Source organism: Procambarus clarkii, chromosome 18, assembly GCF_040958095.1.
Source record: "Procambarus clarkii isolate CNS0578487 chromosome 18, FALCON_Pclarkii_2.0, whole genome shotgun sequence".
NCBI lineage: Eukaryota > Metazoa > Arthropoda > Malacostraca > Decapoda > Cambaridae > Procambarus > Procambarus clarkii.
This window is the reverse complement of record NC_091167.1, coordinates 12,333,316-12,354,710: the sequence shown is the minus strand read 5'-3', so window position 1 is coordinate 12,354,710 and position 21,395 is coordinate 12,333,316. Positions and strand designations below refer to the sequence as shown.

Sequence of the window (21,395 nt, the reverse complement as noted above, 5' to 3'; positions counted from 1 at the left end):
GTGGTAGTGGACCCCATACCCATCTTGTGGGTGGTAGTGGACCCCATACCCATCTTGTGGGTGGTAGTGGACCCCATACCCATCTTGTGGGTGGCAGTGGACCCCATACCCATCTTGTGGGTGGCAGTGGACCCCATACCCATCTTGTGGGTGGCAGTGGACCCCATACCCATCTTGTGGGAGGCAGTGGACCCCATACCCATCTTGTGGAAGGTAGTGGACCCCATACCCATCTTGTGGGTGGTAGTGGACCCTCATTCCCATCTTGTGGGCAGTAGTGGACCCCATACCCATCCTGTGGGCGGTAGTGGACCCTACACCCATCTTGTGGGTGCTAGTGGACCCTATACCCATCTTGTTGGTGGCAGTGGACCCTGTACTCATCCTGTGGGTGGTAGTGGTAGTGAACCCCATACCCATCCTGTGGGTGGTAGAGGACCCTATACCGATCCTGTGGGTGGTAGTGGACCCCATACCCATCCTGTGGGTGGTAGAGGACCCTATACCGATCCTGTGGGTGGTAGTGGACCCCATACCCATCTTTTGGGTGGTAGTGGACCCCATACCCATCTTGTAGGTGGTAGTATAGTGGACCCCATACCCATCCTGTGGGTGGTATTGGACCGGATACCCTTCCTGTGTGTAGTAGTGGACCCCATACCCATCTTGTGGATGCTAGTGGACCCCATACCCATCTTGTAGGCGGTAGTGGGCCCCCATACTCATCCTGCAGGCGGTAGTGGACGCAATATCTATCCTATGGGTAGTTATTGGGCCCAGACCAATCCTACAAGTGGTATGGACCCCTTACCCACCTAACAGGTGGTAGTGTACCCTACATCCATCCTACAAAAACGCTTTGCGTAATAGTGGCTTTAGGTATTGTATGTACTAGCTCTATTTATAAATCCATCAACTTTTGTATCATATCTTGCATGTATGTACTTTACCTGACTAAATATTTGTATTTGTATCTGTATTTACAGTAGGTACAATTTACAATCTCCGTGGTGTAGTGGTAAGACACTCGTCTGCCGTTCCGCGAGCGCTTTGTCATGGTTTCGTATCCTGGCCGGGGAGGATTTACTGGGCGCAAACCCTTAACTGTAGCCTCTGTTTAACTCAACAGGAAAATGTGTACTTGGTTGTAACAACGATTCTTCGTGGGGGTCGTATTCCAGGGACTTGCCCGAAACGCTACGCCTACTAGTGGCTGTACAAGAATGTAACAACTCTTGTATATATCTCAAAAAAAGTTAACCCCATACCAATCCTGTCGGCGGTAGTAGACGATATACCCATCCTGTCGGCGGTAGTAGACGATATACCCATCCTGTCGGCGGTAGTAGACGATATACCCATCCTGTCGGCGGTAGTAGACGATATACCCATCCTGTCGGCGGTAGTAGACGATGTACCCATCCTGTCGGCGGTAGTAGACGATATACCCATCCTGTCGGCGGTAGTAGACGATATACCCATCCTGTCGGCGGTAGTAGACGATATACCCATCCTGTCGGCGGTAGTAGACGATATACCCATCCTGTCGGCGGTAGTAGACGATATACCCATCCTGTCGGCGGTAGTAGACGATATACCCATCCTGTCGGCGGTAGTAGACGATATACCAATCCTGTCGGCGGTAGTAGACGATATACCCATCCTGTCGGCGGTAGTAGACGATATACCAATCCTGTCGGCGGTAGTAGACGATATACCCATCCTGTCGGCGGTAGTAGACGATATACCCATCCTGTCGGCGGTAGTAGACGATATACCAATCCTGTCGGCGGTAGTAGACGATATACCCATCCTGTCGGCGGTAGTAGACGATATACCCATCCTGTCGGCGGTAGTAGACGATATACCCATCCTGTCGGCGGTAGTAGACGATATACCCATCCTGTCGGCGGTAGTAGACGATATACCCATCCTGTCGGCGGTAGTAGACGATATACCCATCCTGTCGGCGGTAGTAGATGATATACCCATCCTGTCGGCGGTAGTAGACGATATACCCATCCTGTCGGCGGTAGTAGACGATATACCCATCCTGTCGGCGGTAGTAGATGATATACCCATCCTGTCGGCGGTAGTAGACGATATACCCATCCTGTCGGCGGTAGTAGACGATATACCCATCCTGTCGGCGGTAGTAGACGATATACCCATCCTGTCGGCGGTAGTAGACGATGTACCCATCCTGTCGGCGGTAGTAGACGATATACCCATCCTGTCGGCGGTAGTAGACGATATACCCATCCTGTCGGCGGTAGTTAACCATATACCCATCCTGTCGGCGGTAGTTAACCATATACCCATTCCGTGGACGGAACTGGACCCTATACTCATGCTGTGGGCGGCAATGGAGGCCATACCCATCCTGTGGGCGGTAGTAGATACAATTTTCATCCAGTGGGTGATTGTCGACCCCATACCCATCCTGTGGGCGGTATAGTGGACACAATACACATCATGTGTGTGGTAGTGGACCCCATACCTATCCTACGGGTAGGTATTGGGCCCAGACCCATCCTGCAAGTGTTATGGACCCCTTACCCACCTAACAGGCGGTAGTAGACCTTATACTTATCCTGCAGTAGGTAGTAGACACTATACCATCCTGTTTGCAGTAGTTTACCCCATAGACATTCCAACGTAACATCGTTTTCTATTAACGTTCTGACAATACATTCTTTAAAGTATTTTAAAGCACTAACTAGTGTATATGAAGTTGATTGGTGAAGCACTATTATTCTATGTAATAATTTATAGTGCTTATTATAATTTACTAAGAACAACTAATATTTCTTAAAACAAAACTACGAGCCTTCAATAGGATGTAGCTGATCTGTAATATTCTAAGAGCATGGACAATAGCAGGTAAATTTCACAACCCATATGGGACCTGAAACTACAATTTTCATTATAATTGAACCAATCACGACTATTCTGCTGTCCACGGCGATGGACGGGTACTGTGAGACGTAAATTGGTACGTGAGGAAGAGTTTGGGCCTTGGAGAAAATGTAACTTGGAATATACCACATATGTACTAATTCTTTTTTTTTTTTTTTTTTTTTTTTTTTTTTTTTTTTTTTTTTTTTTTTGAGATATATACAAGAGTTGTTACATTCTTGTACAGCCACTAGTACGCGTAGCGTTTCGGGCAAGTCCTTAATCCTATGGTCCCTGGAATACGATCCCCTGCCGCGAAGAATCGTTTTTTCATCCAAGTACACATTTTACTGTTGCGTTAAACAGAGGCTACAGTTAAGGAATTGCGCCCAGTAAATCCTCCCCGGCCAGGATACGAACCCATGACATAGCGCTCGCGGAACGCCAGGCGAGTGTCTTACCACTACACCACGGAGACTGCTAAATTCACATTCAACATATTGACTTTAAGCATTTAGTCATATATGTGCTGTCTTGTGTGAGAGCGGATTGCACCACGACAACGACCACTGCACTCGAGGAAAAGGGCTTAACACTCTTGCCTCCCCACCAGTTCCAGGGAGTTAGGACAATATTCATTCACAGAGTGAGTGACATCATCACCGAACAGCCCATCACTGAGATCGGCGACCTCTTGCTCGCCTCCTCCTCGCCAGATACACTACAAAACGCCCACCCTCCTCCCGGGAAACCCTGCTTACCCGGTTTTACTTTCCAAGGGAAGACGCTAAAGCAGTTTGCTGGGGACACTTGTTCCATCTTGCAACGAATTTGTGTTACCTTGTGGGTGCTCCGACGGAACCCCCAAAGTGATAAGCCAAGAATACCAAGAATTGGAATTACCGTAAATTCAATCATGCAACTTTCAATTAGAGATGTCTCTTCACTGTATTTGATTTAATACATTATCATTATAACGGCTATCCCTTAATTTTATTTCTGTATAATAATTTATGGTTTCTGATAACGGAGGAATAAGACACCGGCAGCATTGGGACCTATTTATTTAATTTTTTAGTAGTAACAAAATAATTAAATTTTTTCAGACCATGTTAATGAACAGGTAACTTGTATAATTTTACAACAGCATAAATACATGTATAACTTGGCTACAATGACTTAATAACATTAATATATATGCTTATATCCGGTAACTAAATAGAACATGGTCTGAAGAACGCGGAATCCTTATTAACTATTGGTACAAGTAAGGCAAACGTTTAACATAATTTTTTAAGAGAATCGGGGCTTAAAGAGTAGCATATAGTGGCCTAACACATGACATAAATAATGTGGCAAATCCCAGACATAATGTGAAATGGTAAATTACTAGTAGCTGTAGAATACACCTATAGGACAAATTTAACAATACTCTTACAAGTGAGAGTAAGTAGCTGCGGACAGCGTAATACTTAGGGGCCGGCGCTGCACCCCCCTGTTGACCAACAATAAAGGACAAAGACATAGTACTGTGCGTAGGGTTATATTGCCGCTGAACATTGGAAGGGGAGGAGGGTGTGAAAATTTTTTCTAAGACTTGTGAAGCGGAGCGAGGCTGGAACAAGAAAGAACGCATGACCGATTGATGAAGATTAAGCCACCCAAAAGGTGGCACGGGCATGAATAGCCCGTAAAACGCATGACCCCTCCTCTCTGCTATATATAGGCCCCCCGCGGCGCTCCGCGCGCTGCGCTGCGGATCGCGCTGTGCAACTGTCTTCTCCTCCATCAGAAATTCCTCCGCATTCCTACATAATGCAGCGGTTATTTATTCACTAATCCTTATTAGTCACTATAATTAATTCCACTTTAATTATCTATTTATTCGTTATAATGAGCTATTATGCTTCTTCATTTAAGGATTATCAATTATTTAATCATTAATTATGACTATTATTATTAATTAATTATTTGTATTTATTAAATAATTAATTATTATTACTATTATAAAATCAAATAAGTCCCCCACTCTGTGAGCGTTTTCTTCCAACCGCAGAATATTAATTTATATTTGAGAACGTTCAGGTTTTGAATGAACATCATGTTAAAATTTATGAATGCGTCTGTGGGGTCGACCGCTGGATGTAATGGACTTGAGTCGATTACGGGTTGGTTTTTGCAAAACACTTTAAAAAACCGATTATTTACAAATTGTACAGTCAATGGGCTCAGGACCTGAACTCAAAGGTTTGTAATGTATGATTATGTTACGTTGTTTGGTTGATTAGATACGCAGTGTTTAGTGGGAGTTCATATTTATTTAAAGTCGTGGTTACAGCAGTCGGTTGTTGGCAGTGTCGTAGACGTAAAGACGAACACACACACACACTTTTATTTTTTACACAGGTAAGTACAGGGGCAGCCATGAAATAATGAAACAAAAATAAACACCACTTTATTAAAGTCCAGTTAGGCATCTGGAGGTCATAATTTACATAAGATAGGCATTTATACATCATAATGTCACGATTTATGACTCATCAGCATAGCTGGGTCCTGTAAGTTTTATTCTTCACGTTAAAAAACAAATAGGATGAAGAGGCGTCGAGTACACACTTATACTTCACCAATAAATCCTTGCCTATGAAGAAGGGATGTGTGTCTTCCGGGTTTGGAAGGACACTTAACTCATCATCTACATACACGTCACCCCCCATGTGTATCCTAAGCTTTGTGGGAGGACATTTGTCGAGTCCTATTCTTTTCAAATATAACCTTGAGACCCTCGTCTCTACCGCCCCCGTATCAACAAGTATTTCTTCTGTGCATTGGTCGGGTTGTGATGAATCTGGCAACGGTATCCTAAGGTACGATCTGGAATTACACACCCCATTATCTTCACTACGTTGGTTCTTGAAATAGAGATAAGAATTATCCCGTTGAAACTGCTATATAACATGATACTCGACCATGAGAGGAAAACTAAAGAAAAGCTCTGGAACTCGGTGAAGGCCGAAATAATTATCCATGTGTGGCGGCATTATGTCGACTTTGGTAACCAAGTCTATGCAGTTTTCTAGGTATATTTCAACATTTTCCGCCCTCCTTGTAGTGAGGTTTTTGTATCCGCTATAAAAGCCGATTTTACGATTAACGCTGGCGGTTACCTTCTAATCTAAACCCAGTTTTCTTGCATCTCGGTCTTGGATCATATTGAGTGTAGAGCCGGTGTCTACTAACATGGTACAAAACTCATAGTTTACCAGAGCCTTGAGGTAATTGTGGCCCTTCAGAGCAATTTTCTTCAATCCCTTCAGGGATGGGGGCTCGGTGCATACGGGAGGGTGAAGTAGGAACAGTGTTAGGACCTGTCCATCTGGGCTGACTTCATATCCAATATTATCATTGGTGTATTTTGGTCTTTTTCCGGGACTATTGATGGTCTGGCAGTCGTCCGCCTACCTCTTGCCGCCACGGTCCATTACTTCTCTGTTCTGTGAGTCCATAACTAGACGGGTGAAGGGAGAGGAGGACAAGAGGTAAAACTCGATTCTAGTCCTCGCTTATCTTACAGTGAGTCGCGCTTACAGAGCACCAAATTATATCCTACTTACATTATATTTAGTCAAGCTACATTAATTAGCATCTTTAACTTTCAATTTATCTTTTATATTTGTAAACAAACATACAATTTTATGTATTACCAAATACTGACCAATGTATTACCAAAGACTGACTGCGTCCCACGCCAGGGGGAGGGGGGGACTGACTGCGTCCCACGCCAGGGGGAGGGGGGGACTGACTGCGTCCCACGCCAGGGGGAGGGGGGGACTGACTGCGTCCCACGCCAGGGGGAGGGGGGGGACTGACTGCGTCCCATGCCAGGGGGAGGGGGGACTGACTGCGTCCCACGCCAGGGGGAGGGGGGGACTGAGTGCGTCCCACGCCAGGGGGAGGGGGGGACTGACTGCGTCCCACGCCAGGGGGAGGGGGGGACTGACTGCGTCCCACGCCAGGGGGAGGGGGGGACTGACTGCGTCCCACGCCAGGGGGAGGGGGGGACTGACCTCGTCCCACGCCAGGGGGAGGGGGGGGACTGACTGCGTCCCACGCCAGGGGGAGGGGGGGGGGACTGACTGCGTCCCACGCCAGGGGGAGGGGGGGGGGACTGACTGCGTCCCACGCCAGGGGGAGGGGGGGACTGACTGCGTCCCACGCCAGGGGGAGGGGGGGACTGACTGCGTCCCACACCAGGGGGGGGGACTGACTGCGTCCCACACCAGTGACGGGGGGACTGACTGCGTCCCACTCCAAGGGGAAGGGACTGCGTCCCACTCCAAGGGGGAGGGACTGCGTCCCACTCCAAGGGGGAGGGACTGCGTCCCACACCAAGGGGGAGGGACTGCGTCCCACACCAGGGGGGGGGACTGACTGCGTCCCACACCAAGGGGGGGACTGACTGACATACAAGAGATTTTACAAAGTTTGTTGGATTAATAGATAGAGCTAGTACATACAATGCCTAAAGTCATTATTACGCAAAGCGATTCGGGCAGGAAAAACATTAATGACTAAAGCTTAATACTAATGGGTATAAAGAATAAAATGTGTTGAGAACAAATAAAAATAGAGACAAAAGAGGGGGGAACATGGCTGAAAAAGCAGTACAAATACAATTACAAATTATTACAGACAATTACAGACAAACAGCGTTGTTTTAAGAAAAACATACATGGGTTGGCAACAGAGGGGTAAGGTAGGTTACAGGGAATTTATTAGGTAGTGTTTAGTTTTTATCTTAAACTGGTTGAGAGAGGTACAGTCTTTAACATGGTTGGGAAGGTCATTCCACATTCTGGGTCCCTTGATTTGTAGAGCATTTCTGGTTTGATTAAGTCGTACTCTAGGAATATCAAAACTGTATTTATTTCTGGTGTGGTGCTCATGGGTTCTGTTACAACCTTCAATGAAGCTTTTGAGGTCAGGATTGGCATTACAGTTTAGCGTTTTATATATGTTATATTTATATATTTATTTATTTTATTATGTATAATACACATGAGAGAATGTGCAGTGACTTAATGTCTAACATATTCAGAGATTTGAGTAGGGGTACCGAGTGATGTCTGGGGCCAGAGTTGGATATTGTCCTAATAGCAGCTTTGTGTTGAGTAATTAGAGGACGTAAATGATTTTGGGTAGTAGAGCCCCAAGCACAAATACCATAGTTGAGATATGGATAGATAAGGGAGTAATAGAGAGTCACCAGGGCAGGGCGGGGTACATAATATCTGATCTTAGAAAGAATGCCAACAGTTTTTGAAACTTTTTTTGATACAGTTGCATATTGTCCTGGGGACCATTCAGGCTTGTTCGCTTATTTTGATATATTTAGAATGTGTCCCTTTAGAATGTATTTATATTCACCCAACTCATTCATATACAGTATATGAATGAGTTTGCGTGGCTATAAATAGGAGCTGCCTCATATGGGCCAATAGGTCTTCTGCGGTCCCTGAGTTCATATAATCCACACATTGTACACACATTGTTGGGTCGGCCCCCAACCGGCCGGACGAGCGGACACCATGTACCAGCACATGTACGAATGAAAGGGTATGAATGTATAACGTTCTCAGTGAACGAAGTTGTTATCCGAAACTGCAGTCGACGACTTGGATACATCCAACAAACTTTGTAATATCTCTTTATGTATGTACCTTACCTAAATAAACATTTATTTAATTATTTATTTATTTATATTTATTTATGTGTGGTCCCGGGGTGGGGTATGGTCGGTTCGGACACGAGACGATTCGACTGAGCTCGTGTTCTGCTTGTTAAAACCGTATAGTGTGTGTGTGTGTATATATATATATATATATATATATATATATATATATATATATATATATATATATATATATATATATATATATATATATATATATATATAATATTGTTATGCTAGGCTGAATTAGCTTAGGTTAGGATGTAATTTGGCTCAGTTGGGTTTGGTTAAGTTGGTGTGGGTCAGGCTGGGTTGAACTAGGTAAGGTTAAGTAGCCGCTGGGCGAATTGTGTTGTGTTTACTCCCGCCCTCAGTGTTGCTCCAGCCTCCCGCCCTCAGTGTTGCTCCAGCCTCCCGCCCTCAGTGTTGCTCCAGCCTCCCGCCCTCAGTGTTGCTCCAGCCTCCCGTCCTCAGTGTTGCTCCAGCCTCCCGCCCTCAGTGTTGCTCCAGCCTCCCGCCCTCAGTGTTGCTGCAGCCTCCCGTCCTCAGTGTTGCTCCAGCCTCCCGCCCTCAGTGTTGCTCCAGCCTCCCGCCCTCAGTGTTGCTCCAGCCTCCCGCCCTCAGTGTTGCTCCAGCCTCCCGTCCTCAGTGTTGCTCCAGCCTCCCGCCCTCAGTGTTGCTCCAGCCTCCCGCCCTCAGTGTTGCTCCAGCCTCCCGCCCTCAGTGTTGCTCCAGCCTCCCGCCCTCAGTGTTGCTCCAGCCTCCCGCCCTCAGTGTTGCTCCAGCCTCCCGCCCTCAGTGTTGCTCCAGCCTCCCGCCCTCAGTGTTGCTCCAGCCTCCCGTCCTCAGTGTTGCTCCAGCCTCCCGCCCTCAGTGTTGCTCCAGCCTCCCGTCCTCAGTGTTGCTCCAGCCTCCCGCCCTCAGTGTTGCTCCAGCCTCCCGCCCTCGGTGTTGCTCCAGCCTCCCGTCCTCAGTGTTGCTCCAGCCTCCCGCCCTCAGTGTTGCTCCGGCCTCCCGCCCTCGGTGTTGCTCCAGCCTCCCGCCCTCAGTGTTGCTCCAGCCTCCCGTCCTCAGTGTTGCTCCAGCCTCCCGCCCTCAGTGTTGCTCCGGCCTCCCGCCCTCGGTGTTGCTCCAGCCTCCCGCCCTCAGTGTTGCTCCAGCCTCCCGCCCTCAGTGTTGCTCCAGCCTCCCGCCCTCCTGTATCTCCCGCCTCGGTGTTCTCCAGCCTCCCGCCCTCCTGTATCTCCCACCTCGGTGTTCTCCAGCCTCCCGCCCTCCTGTATCTCCCGCCTCGGTGTTCTCCAGCCTCCCGCCCTCCTGTATCTCCCGCCTCGGTGTTCTCCAGCCTCCCGCCCTCCTGTATCTCCCGCCTCGGTGTTCTCCAGCCTCCCGCCCTCCTGTATCTCCCACCTCGGTGTTCTCCAGCCTCCCGCCCTCCTGTATCTCCCGCCTCGGTGTTCTCCAGCCTCCCGCCCTCCTGTATCTCCCGCCCTCGGTGTTCTCCAGCCTCCCGCCCTCGGTGTTCTCCAGCCTCCAGCCCTCAGTGTTGCTCCAGCCTCCCGCCCTCCTGTATCTCCCGCCTCGGTGTTCTCCAGCCTCCCGCCCTCCTGTATCTCCCACCTCGGTGTTCTCCAGCCTCCCGCCCTCCTGTATCTCCCACCTCGGTGTTCTCCAGCCTCCCGCCCTCCTGTATCTCCCGCCTCGGTGTTCTCCAGCCTCCCGCCCTCCTGTATCTCCCACCTCGGTGTTCTCCAGCCTCCCGCCCTCCTGTATCTCCCGCCTCGGTGTTCTCCAGCCTCCCGTCCTCCTGTATCTCCCACCTCGGTGTTCTCCAGCCTCCTGCCCTCCTGTATCTCCCACCTCGGTGTTCTCCAGCCTCCCGCCCTCCTGTATCTCCCACCTCGGTGTTCTCCAGCCTCCTGCCCTCCTGTATCTCCCACCTCGGTGTTCTCCAGCCTCCCGCCCTCCTGTAACTCCCGCCTCGGTGTTCTCCAGCCTCCCGCCCTCCTGTATCTCCCGCCTCGGTGTTCTCCAGCCTCCCGCCCTCGGTGTTCTCCAGCCTCCCACCTCGGTGTTCTCCAGCCTCCCGCCCTCCTGTATCTCCCACCTCGGTGTTCTCCAGCCTCCCGCCCTCCTGTATCTCCCACCTCGGTGTTCTCCAGCCTCCCGCCCTCCTGTATCTCCCACCTCGGTGTTCTCCAGCCTCCCGCCCTCCTGTATCTCCCACCTCGGTGTTCTCCAGCCTCCCGCCCTCCTGTATCTCCCACCTCGGTGTTCTCCAGCCTCCTGCCCTCCTGTATCTCCCACCTCGGTGTTCTCCAGCCTCCCGCCCTCCTGTATCTCCCGCCTCGGTGTTCTCCAGCCTCCCGCCCTCCTGTATCTCCCGCCTCGGTGTTCTCCAGCCTCCTGTATCTCCCGCCCTCGGTGTTCTCCAGCCTCCCGCCCTCCTGTATCTCCCACCTCGGTGTTCTCCAGCCTCCCGCCCTCCTGTATCTCCCGCCCTCGGTGTTCTCCTGCCCTCCTGTATCTCCCGTCCTCGGTGTTCTCCAGCCTCCCTCCCTCCTGTATCTCCCACCCTCGGTGTTCTCCAGCCTCCCGCCCTCCTGTATCTCCCGCCTCAGTGTTCTCCAGCCTCCCGCCCTCCTGTATCTCCCGCCCTCGGTGTTCTCCAGCCTCCCGCCCTCCTGTATCTCCCGCCCTCGGTGTTCTCCAGCCTCCCGCCCTCGGTGTTCTCCAGCCTCCCGCCCTCGGTGTTCTCCAGCCTCCCGCCCTCGGTGTTCTCCAGCCTCCCGCCCTCGGTGTTCTCCAGCCTCCCGCCCTCGGTGTTCTCCAGCCTCCCGCCCTCCTGTATCTCCCACCTCGGTGTTCTCCAGCCTCCCGCCCTCCTGTATCTCCCACCTCGGTGTTCTCCAGCCTCCCGCCCTCCTGTATCTCCCACCTCGGTGTTCTCCAGCCTCCCGCCCTCCTGTATCTCCAACCTCGGTGTTCTCCAGCCTTCCGCCCTCCTGTGTCTCCCGCCTCGGTGTTCTCCAGCCTCCCGCCCTCCTGTGTCTCCCGCCCTCGGTGTTCTCCAGCCTCCCGCCCTCCTGTATCTCCCGCCCTCGGTGTTCTCCAGCCTCCTGCCCTCCTGTATCTCCTGCCCTCGGTGTTCTCCAGCCTCCCGCCCTCCTGTATCTCCCGCCCTCGGTGTTCTCCAGCCTCCCGCCCTCGGTGTTCTCCAGCCTCCCGCCCTCGGTGTTCTCCAGCCTCCCGCCCTCCTGTATCTCCCGCCCTCGGTGTTCTCCAGCTTCCCGCCCTCGGTGTTCTCCAGCCTCCCGCCCTCGGTGTTCTCCAGCCTCCCGCCCTCCTGTATCTCCCGCCCTCGGTGTTCTCCAGCTTCCCGCCCTCGGTGTTCTCCAGCCTCCCGCCCTCCTGTATCTCCCGCCCTTGGTGTTCTCCAGCCTCCCGCCCTCCTGTATCTCCCGCCCTCGGTGTTCTCCAGCTTCCCGCCCTCGGTGTTCTCCAGCCTCCCGCCCTCGGTGTTCTCCAGCCTCCCGCCCTCGGTGTTCTCCAGCCTCCCGCCCTCGGTGTTCTCCAGCCTCCCGCCCTCGGTGTTCTCCAGCCTCCCGCCCTCCTGTATCTCCCGCCCTCGGTGTTCTCCAGCTTCCCGCCCTCGGTGTTCTCCAGCCTCCCGCCCTCGGTGTTCTCCAGCTTCCCGCCCTCGGTGTTCTCCAGCCTCCCGCCCTCCTGTATCTCCCGCCTCGGTGTTCTCCAGCCTCCCGCCCTCCTGTATCTCCCGCCCTCGGTGTTCTCCAGCCTCCCGCCCTCGGTGTTCTCCAGCCTCCCGCCCTCGGTGTTCTCCAGCTTCCCGCCCTCGGTGTTCTCCAGCTTCCCGCCCTCGGTGTTCTCCAGCTTCCCGCCCTCGGTGTTCTCCAGCCTCCCGCCCTCCTGTATCTCCCGCCTCAGTGTTCTCCAGCCTCCCGCCCTCCTGTATCTCCCGCCCTCGGTGTTCTCCAGCCTCCCGCCCTCCTGTATCTCCCGCCCTCGGTGTTCTCCAGCCTCCCGCCCTCGGTGTTCTCCAGCCTCCCGCCCTCGGTGTTCTCCAGCTTCCCGCCCTCGGTGTTCTCCAGCTTCCCGCCCTCGGTGTTCTCCAGCCTCCCGCATTGGTGTTCTCCAGCCTCCCGCCCTCCTGTATCTCCCGCCTCGGTGTTCTCCAGCCTCCCGCCCTCCTGTATCTCCCGCCCTCGGTGTTCTCCAGCCTCCCACCCTCGGTGTTCTCCAGCTTCCCGCCCTCGGTGTTCTCCAGCCTCCTCAGCGATGGCAACAGTTTCTGTGTCTAAGGTATAAACCAGCTTCGTATTTCTAATATACTTGTATAACAGAAATATTGAATTAGTTCGCTGACAAATGAAGTGTTGTTGTGGCCAGTACAGGTGAAGTATTATTATTAGTAGTAATGGTAATGTCTTCTCTCAGATATAGTAACATAGGATACAAACCCATACTTGTTTATGTGTGAAATTTATGTAAGGAATTTACACCAAGTCTTTCGCAGTCTGAGTGTGTGGTTAGGTCTTGTCAAGGTCTGAGTGTGTGGTTAGGTCTTGTCAAGGTCTGAGTGTGTGGTTAGGTCTTGTCAAGGTCTGAGTGTGTGGTTAGGTCTTGTCAAGGTCTGAGTGTGTGGTTAGGTCTTGTCAAGGTCTGAGTGTGTAGGTTAGGTCTTGTCAAGGTCTGAGTGTGTGGTTAGGTCTTGTCAAGGTCTGAGTGTGTAGTTAGGTCTTGTCAAGGTCTGAGTGTGTAGGTTAGGTCTTGTCAAGGTCTGAGTGTGTGGTTAGGTCTTGTCAAGGTCTGAGTGTGTGGTTAGGTCTTGTCAAGGTCTGAGTGTGTGGTTAGGTCTTGTCAAGGTCTGAGTGTGTGGTTAGGTCTTGTCAAGGTCTGAGTGTGTGGTTAGGTCTTGTCAAGGTCTGAGTGTGTAGGTTAGGTCTTGTCAAGGTCTGAGTGTGTGGTTAGGTCTTGTCAAGGTCTGAGTGTGTGGTTAGGTCTTGTCAAGGTCTGAGTGTGTAGTTAGGTCTTGTCAAGGTCTGAGTGTGTGGTTAGGTCTTGTCAAGGTCTGAGTGTGTGGTTAGGTCTTGTCAAGGTCTGAGTGTGTGGTTAGGTCTTGTCAAGGTCTGAGTGTGTAGTTAGGTCTTGTCAAGGTCTGAGTGTGTGGTTAGGTCTTGTCAAGGTCTGAGTGTGTAGTTAGGTCTTGTCAAGGTCTGAGTGTGTGGTTAGGTCTTGTCAAGGTCTGAGTGTGTGGTTAGGTCTTGTCAAGGTCTGAGTGTGTGGTTAGGACAAGACTTGCTCCTCAACGTCTAATGTGGCTCCTATCCTGGGCCCAGTCCTCTTATCCTTCTTGATGTTCAAGAAGGTCCAGTCCTCTTATCCTTCTTGATGGTCAAGAAGGTCCAGTCCTCTTATCCTTCTTGATGGTCAAGAAGGCCCAGTCCTCTTATCCTTCTTGATGGTCAAGAAGGTCCAGTCCTCTTATCCTTCTCGATGGTCAAGAAGGTCCAGTCCTCTTATCCTTCTTGACGGTCAAGAAGGTCCAGTCCTCTTATCCTTCTTGATGGTCAAGAAGGTCCAGTCCTCTTATCCTTCTTGATGGTCAAGAAGGTCCAGCCCTCTTATCCTTCTTGACCATCAAGAAGGATAAGAGGACTGGGTCCAGGATAGGAGCCACATTAGACGTTTAGGAGCAAGTCTTGTCCTAACCACACACTCAGACCTTGACAAGACCTAACCACACACTCAGACCTTGACAAGACCTAACCACACACTCAGACCTTGACAAGACCTAACTACACACTCAGACCTTGACAAGACCTAACTACACACTCAGACCTTGACAAGACCTAACCACACACTCAGACTGCGAAAGACTTGGTGTAAATTCCTTGCATAAATTTCACACATAAACAAGTGTGGGTTTGTATCCTATGTTATTATATCTGAGAAGACATTACCATTACTAATAATAATAATGTAATTTATGTTAACACTTGTCACTTGGACTGCAACAAATCAATTTATTAATTATGTTAATATTTGTCACCTGGACTGCAATAATAAATAATCACGTACAACACTTGACGGTAACACACCAGTACAGTACAACACTATAATGTACACACAACACAATAATCAATAACTGCAAAAATAATTCACAGGTGTTAACTACACACAACACTCAGTGACTTATTCATCCACTGGTATCTGGAAAGAATATAAAATGCACTGTATCACACAGATACTGAAATACTCAATAATGAAATAATGATATACTGTAATAATATAATATCAATACCAACACCGTACAACTCAAATGCACAAAAATATAAGATATATTAACTGTGTGGAGTGTGTATAACACTTACACCAATGACAGTGAACGGATACAGTATCACGCAGACTGCTGTACTGACATTTGTCCCGTTGCTTCTTCGACCAATCTACCTCTCACCTGTATCGGGTGATAACAATGCGGCTCGGATGGCTGATCCAAGACCAACACAAGAGAAAACACTTTAGGAACAAGAAAAATGTTTGTGCTCACTTTAGGGCCAGCCTGTCACTCACACCTTGCATACACACAATGTTGGACTGTAGATGCTCAGATATAATACTCCAGCAATTACTGCACGTGATGACATGCGAGTAACACAGTCGACACAGGGTGGCAGGTACAACTGGATCAACAGGTGTTCCGTGGCCGAACGTGGCGCGACGAGCAAGCTGGGGTAGCGGTGGCGGCAGCTACACACAGGGTGGTAGGGTTAGCTCACACACACAGGGTGGGCTCATGTGGTAGGGTGGCATGGCTTGGTGAGAAAAAGGCCACAAATCGCTCTGAAAATAAAGTTATCTTGTGGTTATCTTGAGATGATTTCGGGGCTTTTTAGTGTCCCCGCGGCCCGGTCCTCGACCAGGCCTCCACCCCCAGGAAGCAGCCCGTGACAGCTGACTAACACCCAGGTACCTATTTTACTGCTAGGTAACAGGGGCATAGGGTGAAAGAAACTCTGCCCATTGTTTCTCGCCGGCGCCCGGGATCGAACCCGGGACCACAGGATCACAGTCCAGCGTGCTGTCCGCTCGGCCGACCGGCTCCCTTATCTCTCTCCGAAAAATTAATGGTAGCAGTGGGGAATCAATGTACAGTACTTCACTGATAACCCGGTCTCATTAATTTTAATATGAAGATGTTCACGATGATCACTGATATAACACTGGCAAGTCTCGCTGCTTCTTGCTGTGATCACGTGGTGACACAATCTCTCTCTTTTCTCAAGTAACTTAACCGGATTCTGCAGCGAATTGCACTAAGTGAAATTAGGCAGGTGACGAGATAATGTAATAATGTCATAAGGTGGGAATCTAGGCTACTGGCCAGTAGCATAGATCCTCACATCTGTGTGTAACGAAAGATGTCGACAGAATGCCGAGTCCAGGGCCTGCTTGGCACTATAATGCTCTCCTTACCTTCTGTGCCATTATATGAAATTGACCAATGAGGCATTAGGCACTGAGGTCTAAACCAATCAGGACTGTTCCCTCCAAGTGGAGAGAGGCTGTAACGTCACAACTACATTATGGCCGAGGCCTAGTGTTTTTCTTGATGGTTGACTTCCCTCTACCTTTCTGACAGCAAGCTTGAGAATGTTCCTCCTCACTCCATTTCTTGACACTGGCTCCCTGGAGTCAACAAGTTGATATCACATAACCAGATAAAACTCCTTCCCTTCCCTGATATCCTTAAAAAAATACCTTCCTGATATCCCTAAAAAAAAGCAAGAGTAATGCCAGTTCATAGAGGAGGCAGTCCGGCAGACAAACAATTACAGACCATTATCAAATCTACCCATACAGTATTATCAAAAATATTTGAAAAAATTATTTACAAACAGCTCTAATCCTACCTCATAAAATTCAACATACTAAGCCCTCTGTTAGTTTGGCTTCTGCTCACAAAAAGAGTACCAACTATGCAATTATTAGTCTACTTGATATAATCTACACAGTCATTGACAAAAATGATTTCCCAATTGGACTCCTCATTGACCAGAGTCATGGCCTTTGATACTGTTAACCATAACTATCTCTTACTTGAACTTCACAATTATGGAATCCGAGGTCTTTCCCTGAACTATATTCGATCCTATCTTAGTGACAGACATCAATATGCAGCCATCAATGATATAACCTCCCCCACTCTACCATTAACTGTAGGGGTGCCACAGGGTAGCATCCTAGGACCTCTCCTATTTCTTATATACATCATTGATCTGCCTAATGTCTCTTAACATTCTTACACCTATATTATTTGCTGACGATACTACCTTCATCTACTTAGACCCCAACCCACACACAGTAAATAATCTTGTAAATAACAAATTAAAAAAAGTCCACTCATGGATGTCAACCAACAATTGCACACTAAACATAGAAAAGACCTACTACATTTTATTTGGAAGTAAATCAACAAATGTAATTCAGCTTCGGATAGACAACGTTAACATCAGCAATACTAATGATGGAAAGTTCCTTGGCTTATACATACACAAGAGACAACTTCAGCACCCACATAAAACACATAACCAAGAAAGTCTAAAAAATGGTTGGTATACTATTTAAAATCAGATATTATGTTCCAAGCTCTCTTTTCATTATACTACACACTAATCTATCCCTATCTTACTTATGGTATCTGTGCGTGGAACTCAATCACTGCAAACCACCTCAAGCCCATCATCATCCAGCAAAAATCTGCTATCAGAACTATAACAAACTTTGCTTTCAGACAACACACAGCCCCTCTGTTTAAATCCCTAAACATGCTAAACATAAACTCACTCCATACATTCTCTTGTGCCATTTACATGTACAAAACCTTGTTCCTAAATGCTAATCTTGATCTGAAACTTTTCCTTGATAGGTGTAATAGAACCCATGATCACCACACCAGAAATAAATATATCTTTGATATTCCCAGAGTCAAACTAAATCTGTGTAAACACACTATGCAAATAAAGGTACCTAGTCTATGGAACTTACTCCTAATGAATTGAAAAGCTGTCCAACCTATGCTTTATTCAAAACTAAAACCAAAAAATACCTAATTTTATCCTTATAGTTTCCTCCCAAGTGCTTTAAACTCTTAAAATTCGCTAAACTCTTGTGCTACCCACTTCCCCACCATATGTGCCTAAGCCATACAACCTCACCATTGTAATCACTGCTCTCATCTTATATCATGGATGTTATATTGAATGCATATTTTACTACTATATACAGTACCTATAAATAATCCTCATATTGTACCTGTTGATAATCCACAAATTTTACTATAATGTACCTACTAAACTTTTCAAATTTTCTTACAATGTGCCTGTTAACATTTTTCAATTTTGCTAGAAATTCTTGTGGTCGATCTCGAACCTATTGATGTGACAATGTGTATTGAATTTTGTAACTAGCTCATCAAGATTGTAACTTGCTTAGCTAAATGAATTATGGGGTTCAGTCGCTGAGCCCATTATGTGCCTCTGTAACCCTTTCCACTACCGCCCACAAGATGGATATGGGGGGTGCATAAGCAATGAACTAACTAAACTGCTAGAAATTACGCACTTAAATTTAACGGTTAGATGAAGGATCTGCCCGAAATGTTGTGTGTGTTAGTGGTTTTACAAGAATATAAAAAAATCAATGCTATGTACTCTCATAAACCCAATGTATCTTGTATATATATAAATAAATAAATAAATGTATACTTCTCGCTGTAAATAACAAACAATTAGACACACAATGGCCCCTTGCACTACCTTGGCCTCCTGATGAGCTGAGCTCTCCATAGATACCCAACAAAGTATACTTAAGTCTTGCATTAACAAAACTTGACCTTGTGCACACACACTGTGCACTTGAGAATTCAACTGTTACCGTGCACTCACTTTGCACATATTAAGACAGCTGGCAAAATCCATTCTCTCACAATGCATAAAGCCACTAATATGCACAGCATTTCAGGCATGATGTGAAGAAAATCAACTTAAAAACTAAGACTTAAAACTAATTGAGATCAAAAGCAAATGTTAAACTGAAGCAGAGAAAATAAATAAAAAGAATTATAATACTGTAATTACATGATGAGTGAAACAGCAGAAATTGCAACAGAACAGCAGATAGTAATTTTAACTAAATATACAGAATGACTACAATTTTCTTAAGGTTTTACATAGCAGATATCAGCAGTTATACAAGCTAGTCATTAATCATTAATGTTTGATAATGACAAAACATAGATTGATGTTTAGGAGGTAAGGTTGGCTACATGGAGTTTATTAGGTAGTACTGGTACTTAGTTTCTCTCTTAAACTGGTTGAGAGAGGGACAGTCTTTGATGTGATTGGGAAGGTCATTCCACATTCTGGGACCCTTGATTTGTAAAGCATTTCTAGTTTGGTTAAGTCACACTCTTGGAATCTCAAATGGATATTTGTTTCTAGTGTGGTGCCCATGGGTTCTCTTACAACGCTCCAGGAAGCGTTTAAGGTCAGGATTAGCATTGCAGTTCAGTTTTATATATATATACATGTATGTAGAGAACACTTAAGAGGATGTGCAGTGACTTAAATCTTTGAATATGGTAGATATTAAGTAAGGGGGCTAAGTGCTGCTTGGGAACAGGGTTTGTTATTGTTCTAATAGCTGATTTGGGTTGAGTAATTAGAGGTGGTAGATGATTTTGGGTAGTAGAACCCCAGGCACAGATACTATGTGAGGTAAGGATAGATGAGAGTAATAAAAGATTTACAGAACAGGGTGAAGTATATAGTATCTTATTTTAGAAAGAATGCCAAATGTTTTATAATTTTTGTAGTTATATTTTGAATGTGTCCCTGGAAATTCAGCTTGTTATCAATGAGAACTCCAAGGAAGTTACCATTTACAGTACTTTGTTACTAATTTTGGTATTGTTAATTCTTATGTTAATTTGATCAGTGGCTTTATTACCAAACAAATATAGGTTTTATCAATGTTAAGGGTGAGTTTGTTAGTTAGCTAAAGATGGAATTAATTCAGTAAAGTATTCACTGGCCTCGTAGCCTGGTGGATAGCGCGCAGGACTCGTGATTCTGTGGCGCGGGTTCGATTCCCGCACGAGGCAGAAACAAATGGGCAAAGTTTCTTTCACCCTGAATGCCCCTGTTACCTAGCAGTAAATAGGTACCTGGGTGTTAGTCAGCTGTCACGGGCTGCTTTCTGGGGGTGGAGGCCTGGTCGAGGACCGGGCCGCGGGACACTAAAAAAAAAAACGAAATCATCTCAAGATAACCTCTCAAGAAGAACTATAATTATCTAAGTGTAGTTACAGGATGAGAGCTACGCTCGTGGTGTCAAACACCTAGGGAAGAGGTCCCTGAATGCTTGCAGCTTGAATTGAAGAGAAGCCAATCCAACACAGCAAAACTGGATACAAAACATGCACATAAATGAACAAATCCACAAGGGCCGTGACGAGGGTTTGAACCTACATCCGAGAGGACGTAGGTTCAAACGCCTCGTCACGGCCCTTGTGGATTTGTTCATTTGATGCATCAAGCTATTGTGATTTCTGTGTGTAATGCTCATAAAGCAAATACCAAAATAATAGAACTAAACACAAGCAAATAGTCCCACTGGATGAAGTCCAAGATGATGGCCGGCACTCGACTAAAAGCAGTAAGGCTCACTGCAACTGACAGACCCATAGTACTACAGGCAGTTGACACCTCCACATGAGCAACAGAACTGAGTCAGTAAGGCTGGCTATGGCTGCCTGGTCATGGCTATTAGTACAAACTGTATAGGGTTTCAGCCTGGTATGAGTGAGCCAATTGTTTCATTAGAATTGTTTGCAGAGTTGTCTGGCAGTTTCGATGTTTTGTTTGATACTTAATTGGTGGCAGATTGGCATTCACTCCCAGCACCTCTGTGAGGGTGCCAGGTTCTGACTCTGGTTCCTGGTAGAACAAACACAACTGTGACTGATGTGACCCATTGGAATGGAGCAATGTCAGTGAGATATAGCTTCAGGGAGCCACCAAGGGGCTCCCCTAGAAAATATAGTAGGAGTATATTTTAATGATATTCATGTTTATACAATTTGACTCAGTGAAGATTATCATATGTGATTTCTAGGTTGAGTAAGTTTGGCTTGGCATTTGGTATAGTGTTAGATTTTTGTTCTTTGCAGGGTGTGTTTTCCTTTAAGAGAAGTAAAGGCAATAAGAGAAAAGTGTGCGGTATCTCATCACTGGACTACTGGAGTGAAGTGGAAGATGAGGACATTAAAGAAGTTAATTACAAGAATTATGTAAAGTGCTGGCAAATGGTCACCAATATTCTCAACGTAAGTATACAAAAAATATAAAAATTAAGGAAACTGCAGAAGGCCCATTAGCCCATGTGAGGACCAATGGGCCTCAATGACCCAGTGGGTCATTCTTTCCTATTTCATCTCCAACCAAACTCATATATACATGTCTCGCCTTCTTCTGAAGCAATCCAGCAATCCCTCATATATTATGCTACCCAATCATGTGCTACATAAGTCAACAACACTGTTACCAAACCATTATTTTCACAGGTCTCTCTTGCATCTAAATGGATCCAACTTGTATCCATTGCTTATGGTGATATTATGGTTATTCTGTGGTGATATATTTAACACCTTATTATTACCTACTCTATTATACCTTTTTGTTCA

General features: G+C 47.3%; 1 protein-coding gene across 1 annotated transcript in view; it reads left to right on the top strand.

Annotated features, from left to right (window-relative positions):
* The first annotated feature begins 5,940 nt into the window (after window positions 1–5,940).
* LOC123747518 (proline-rich protein 36-like) overlaps window positions 5,941–21,395 on the top strand; it is a 50,390-nt gene continuing 34,935 nt past the window's right edge. Inside the window, exons 1-3 of the mRNA XM_069326665.1 lie at window positions 5,941–5,952; window positions 8,951–12,949; window positions 20,883–21,038. Coding sequence (XP_069182766.1) covers window positions 5,941–5,952; window positions 8,951–12,949; window positions 20,883–21,038 — 4,167 coding nt within the window. The remainder of the gene's footprint in view (window positions 5,953–8,950; window positions 12,950–20,882; window positions 21,039–21,395) is intronic.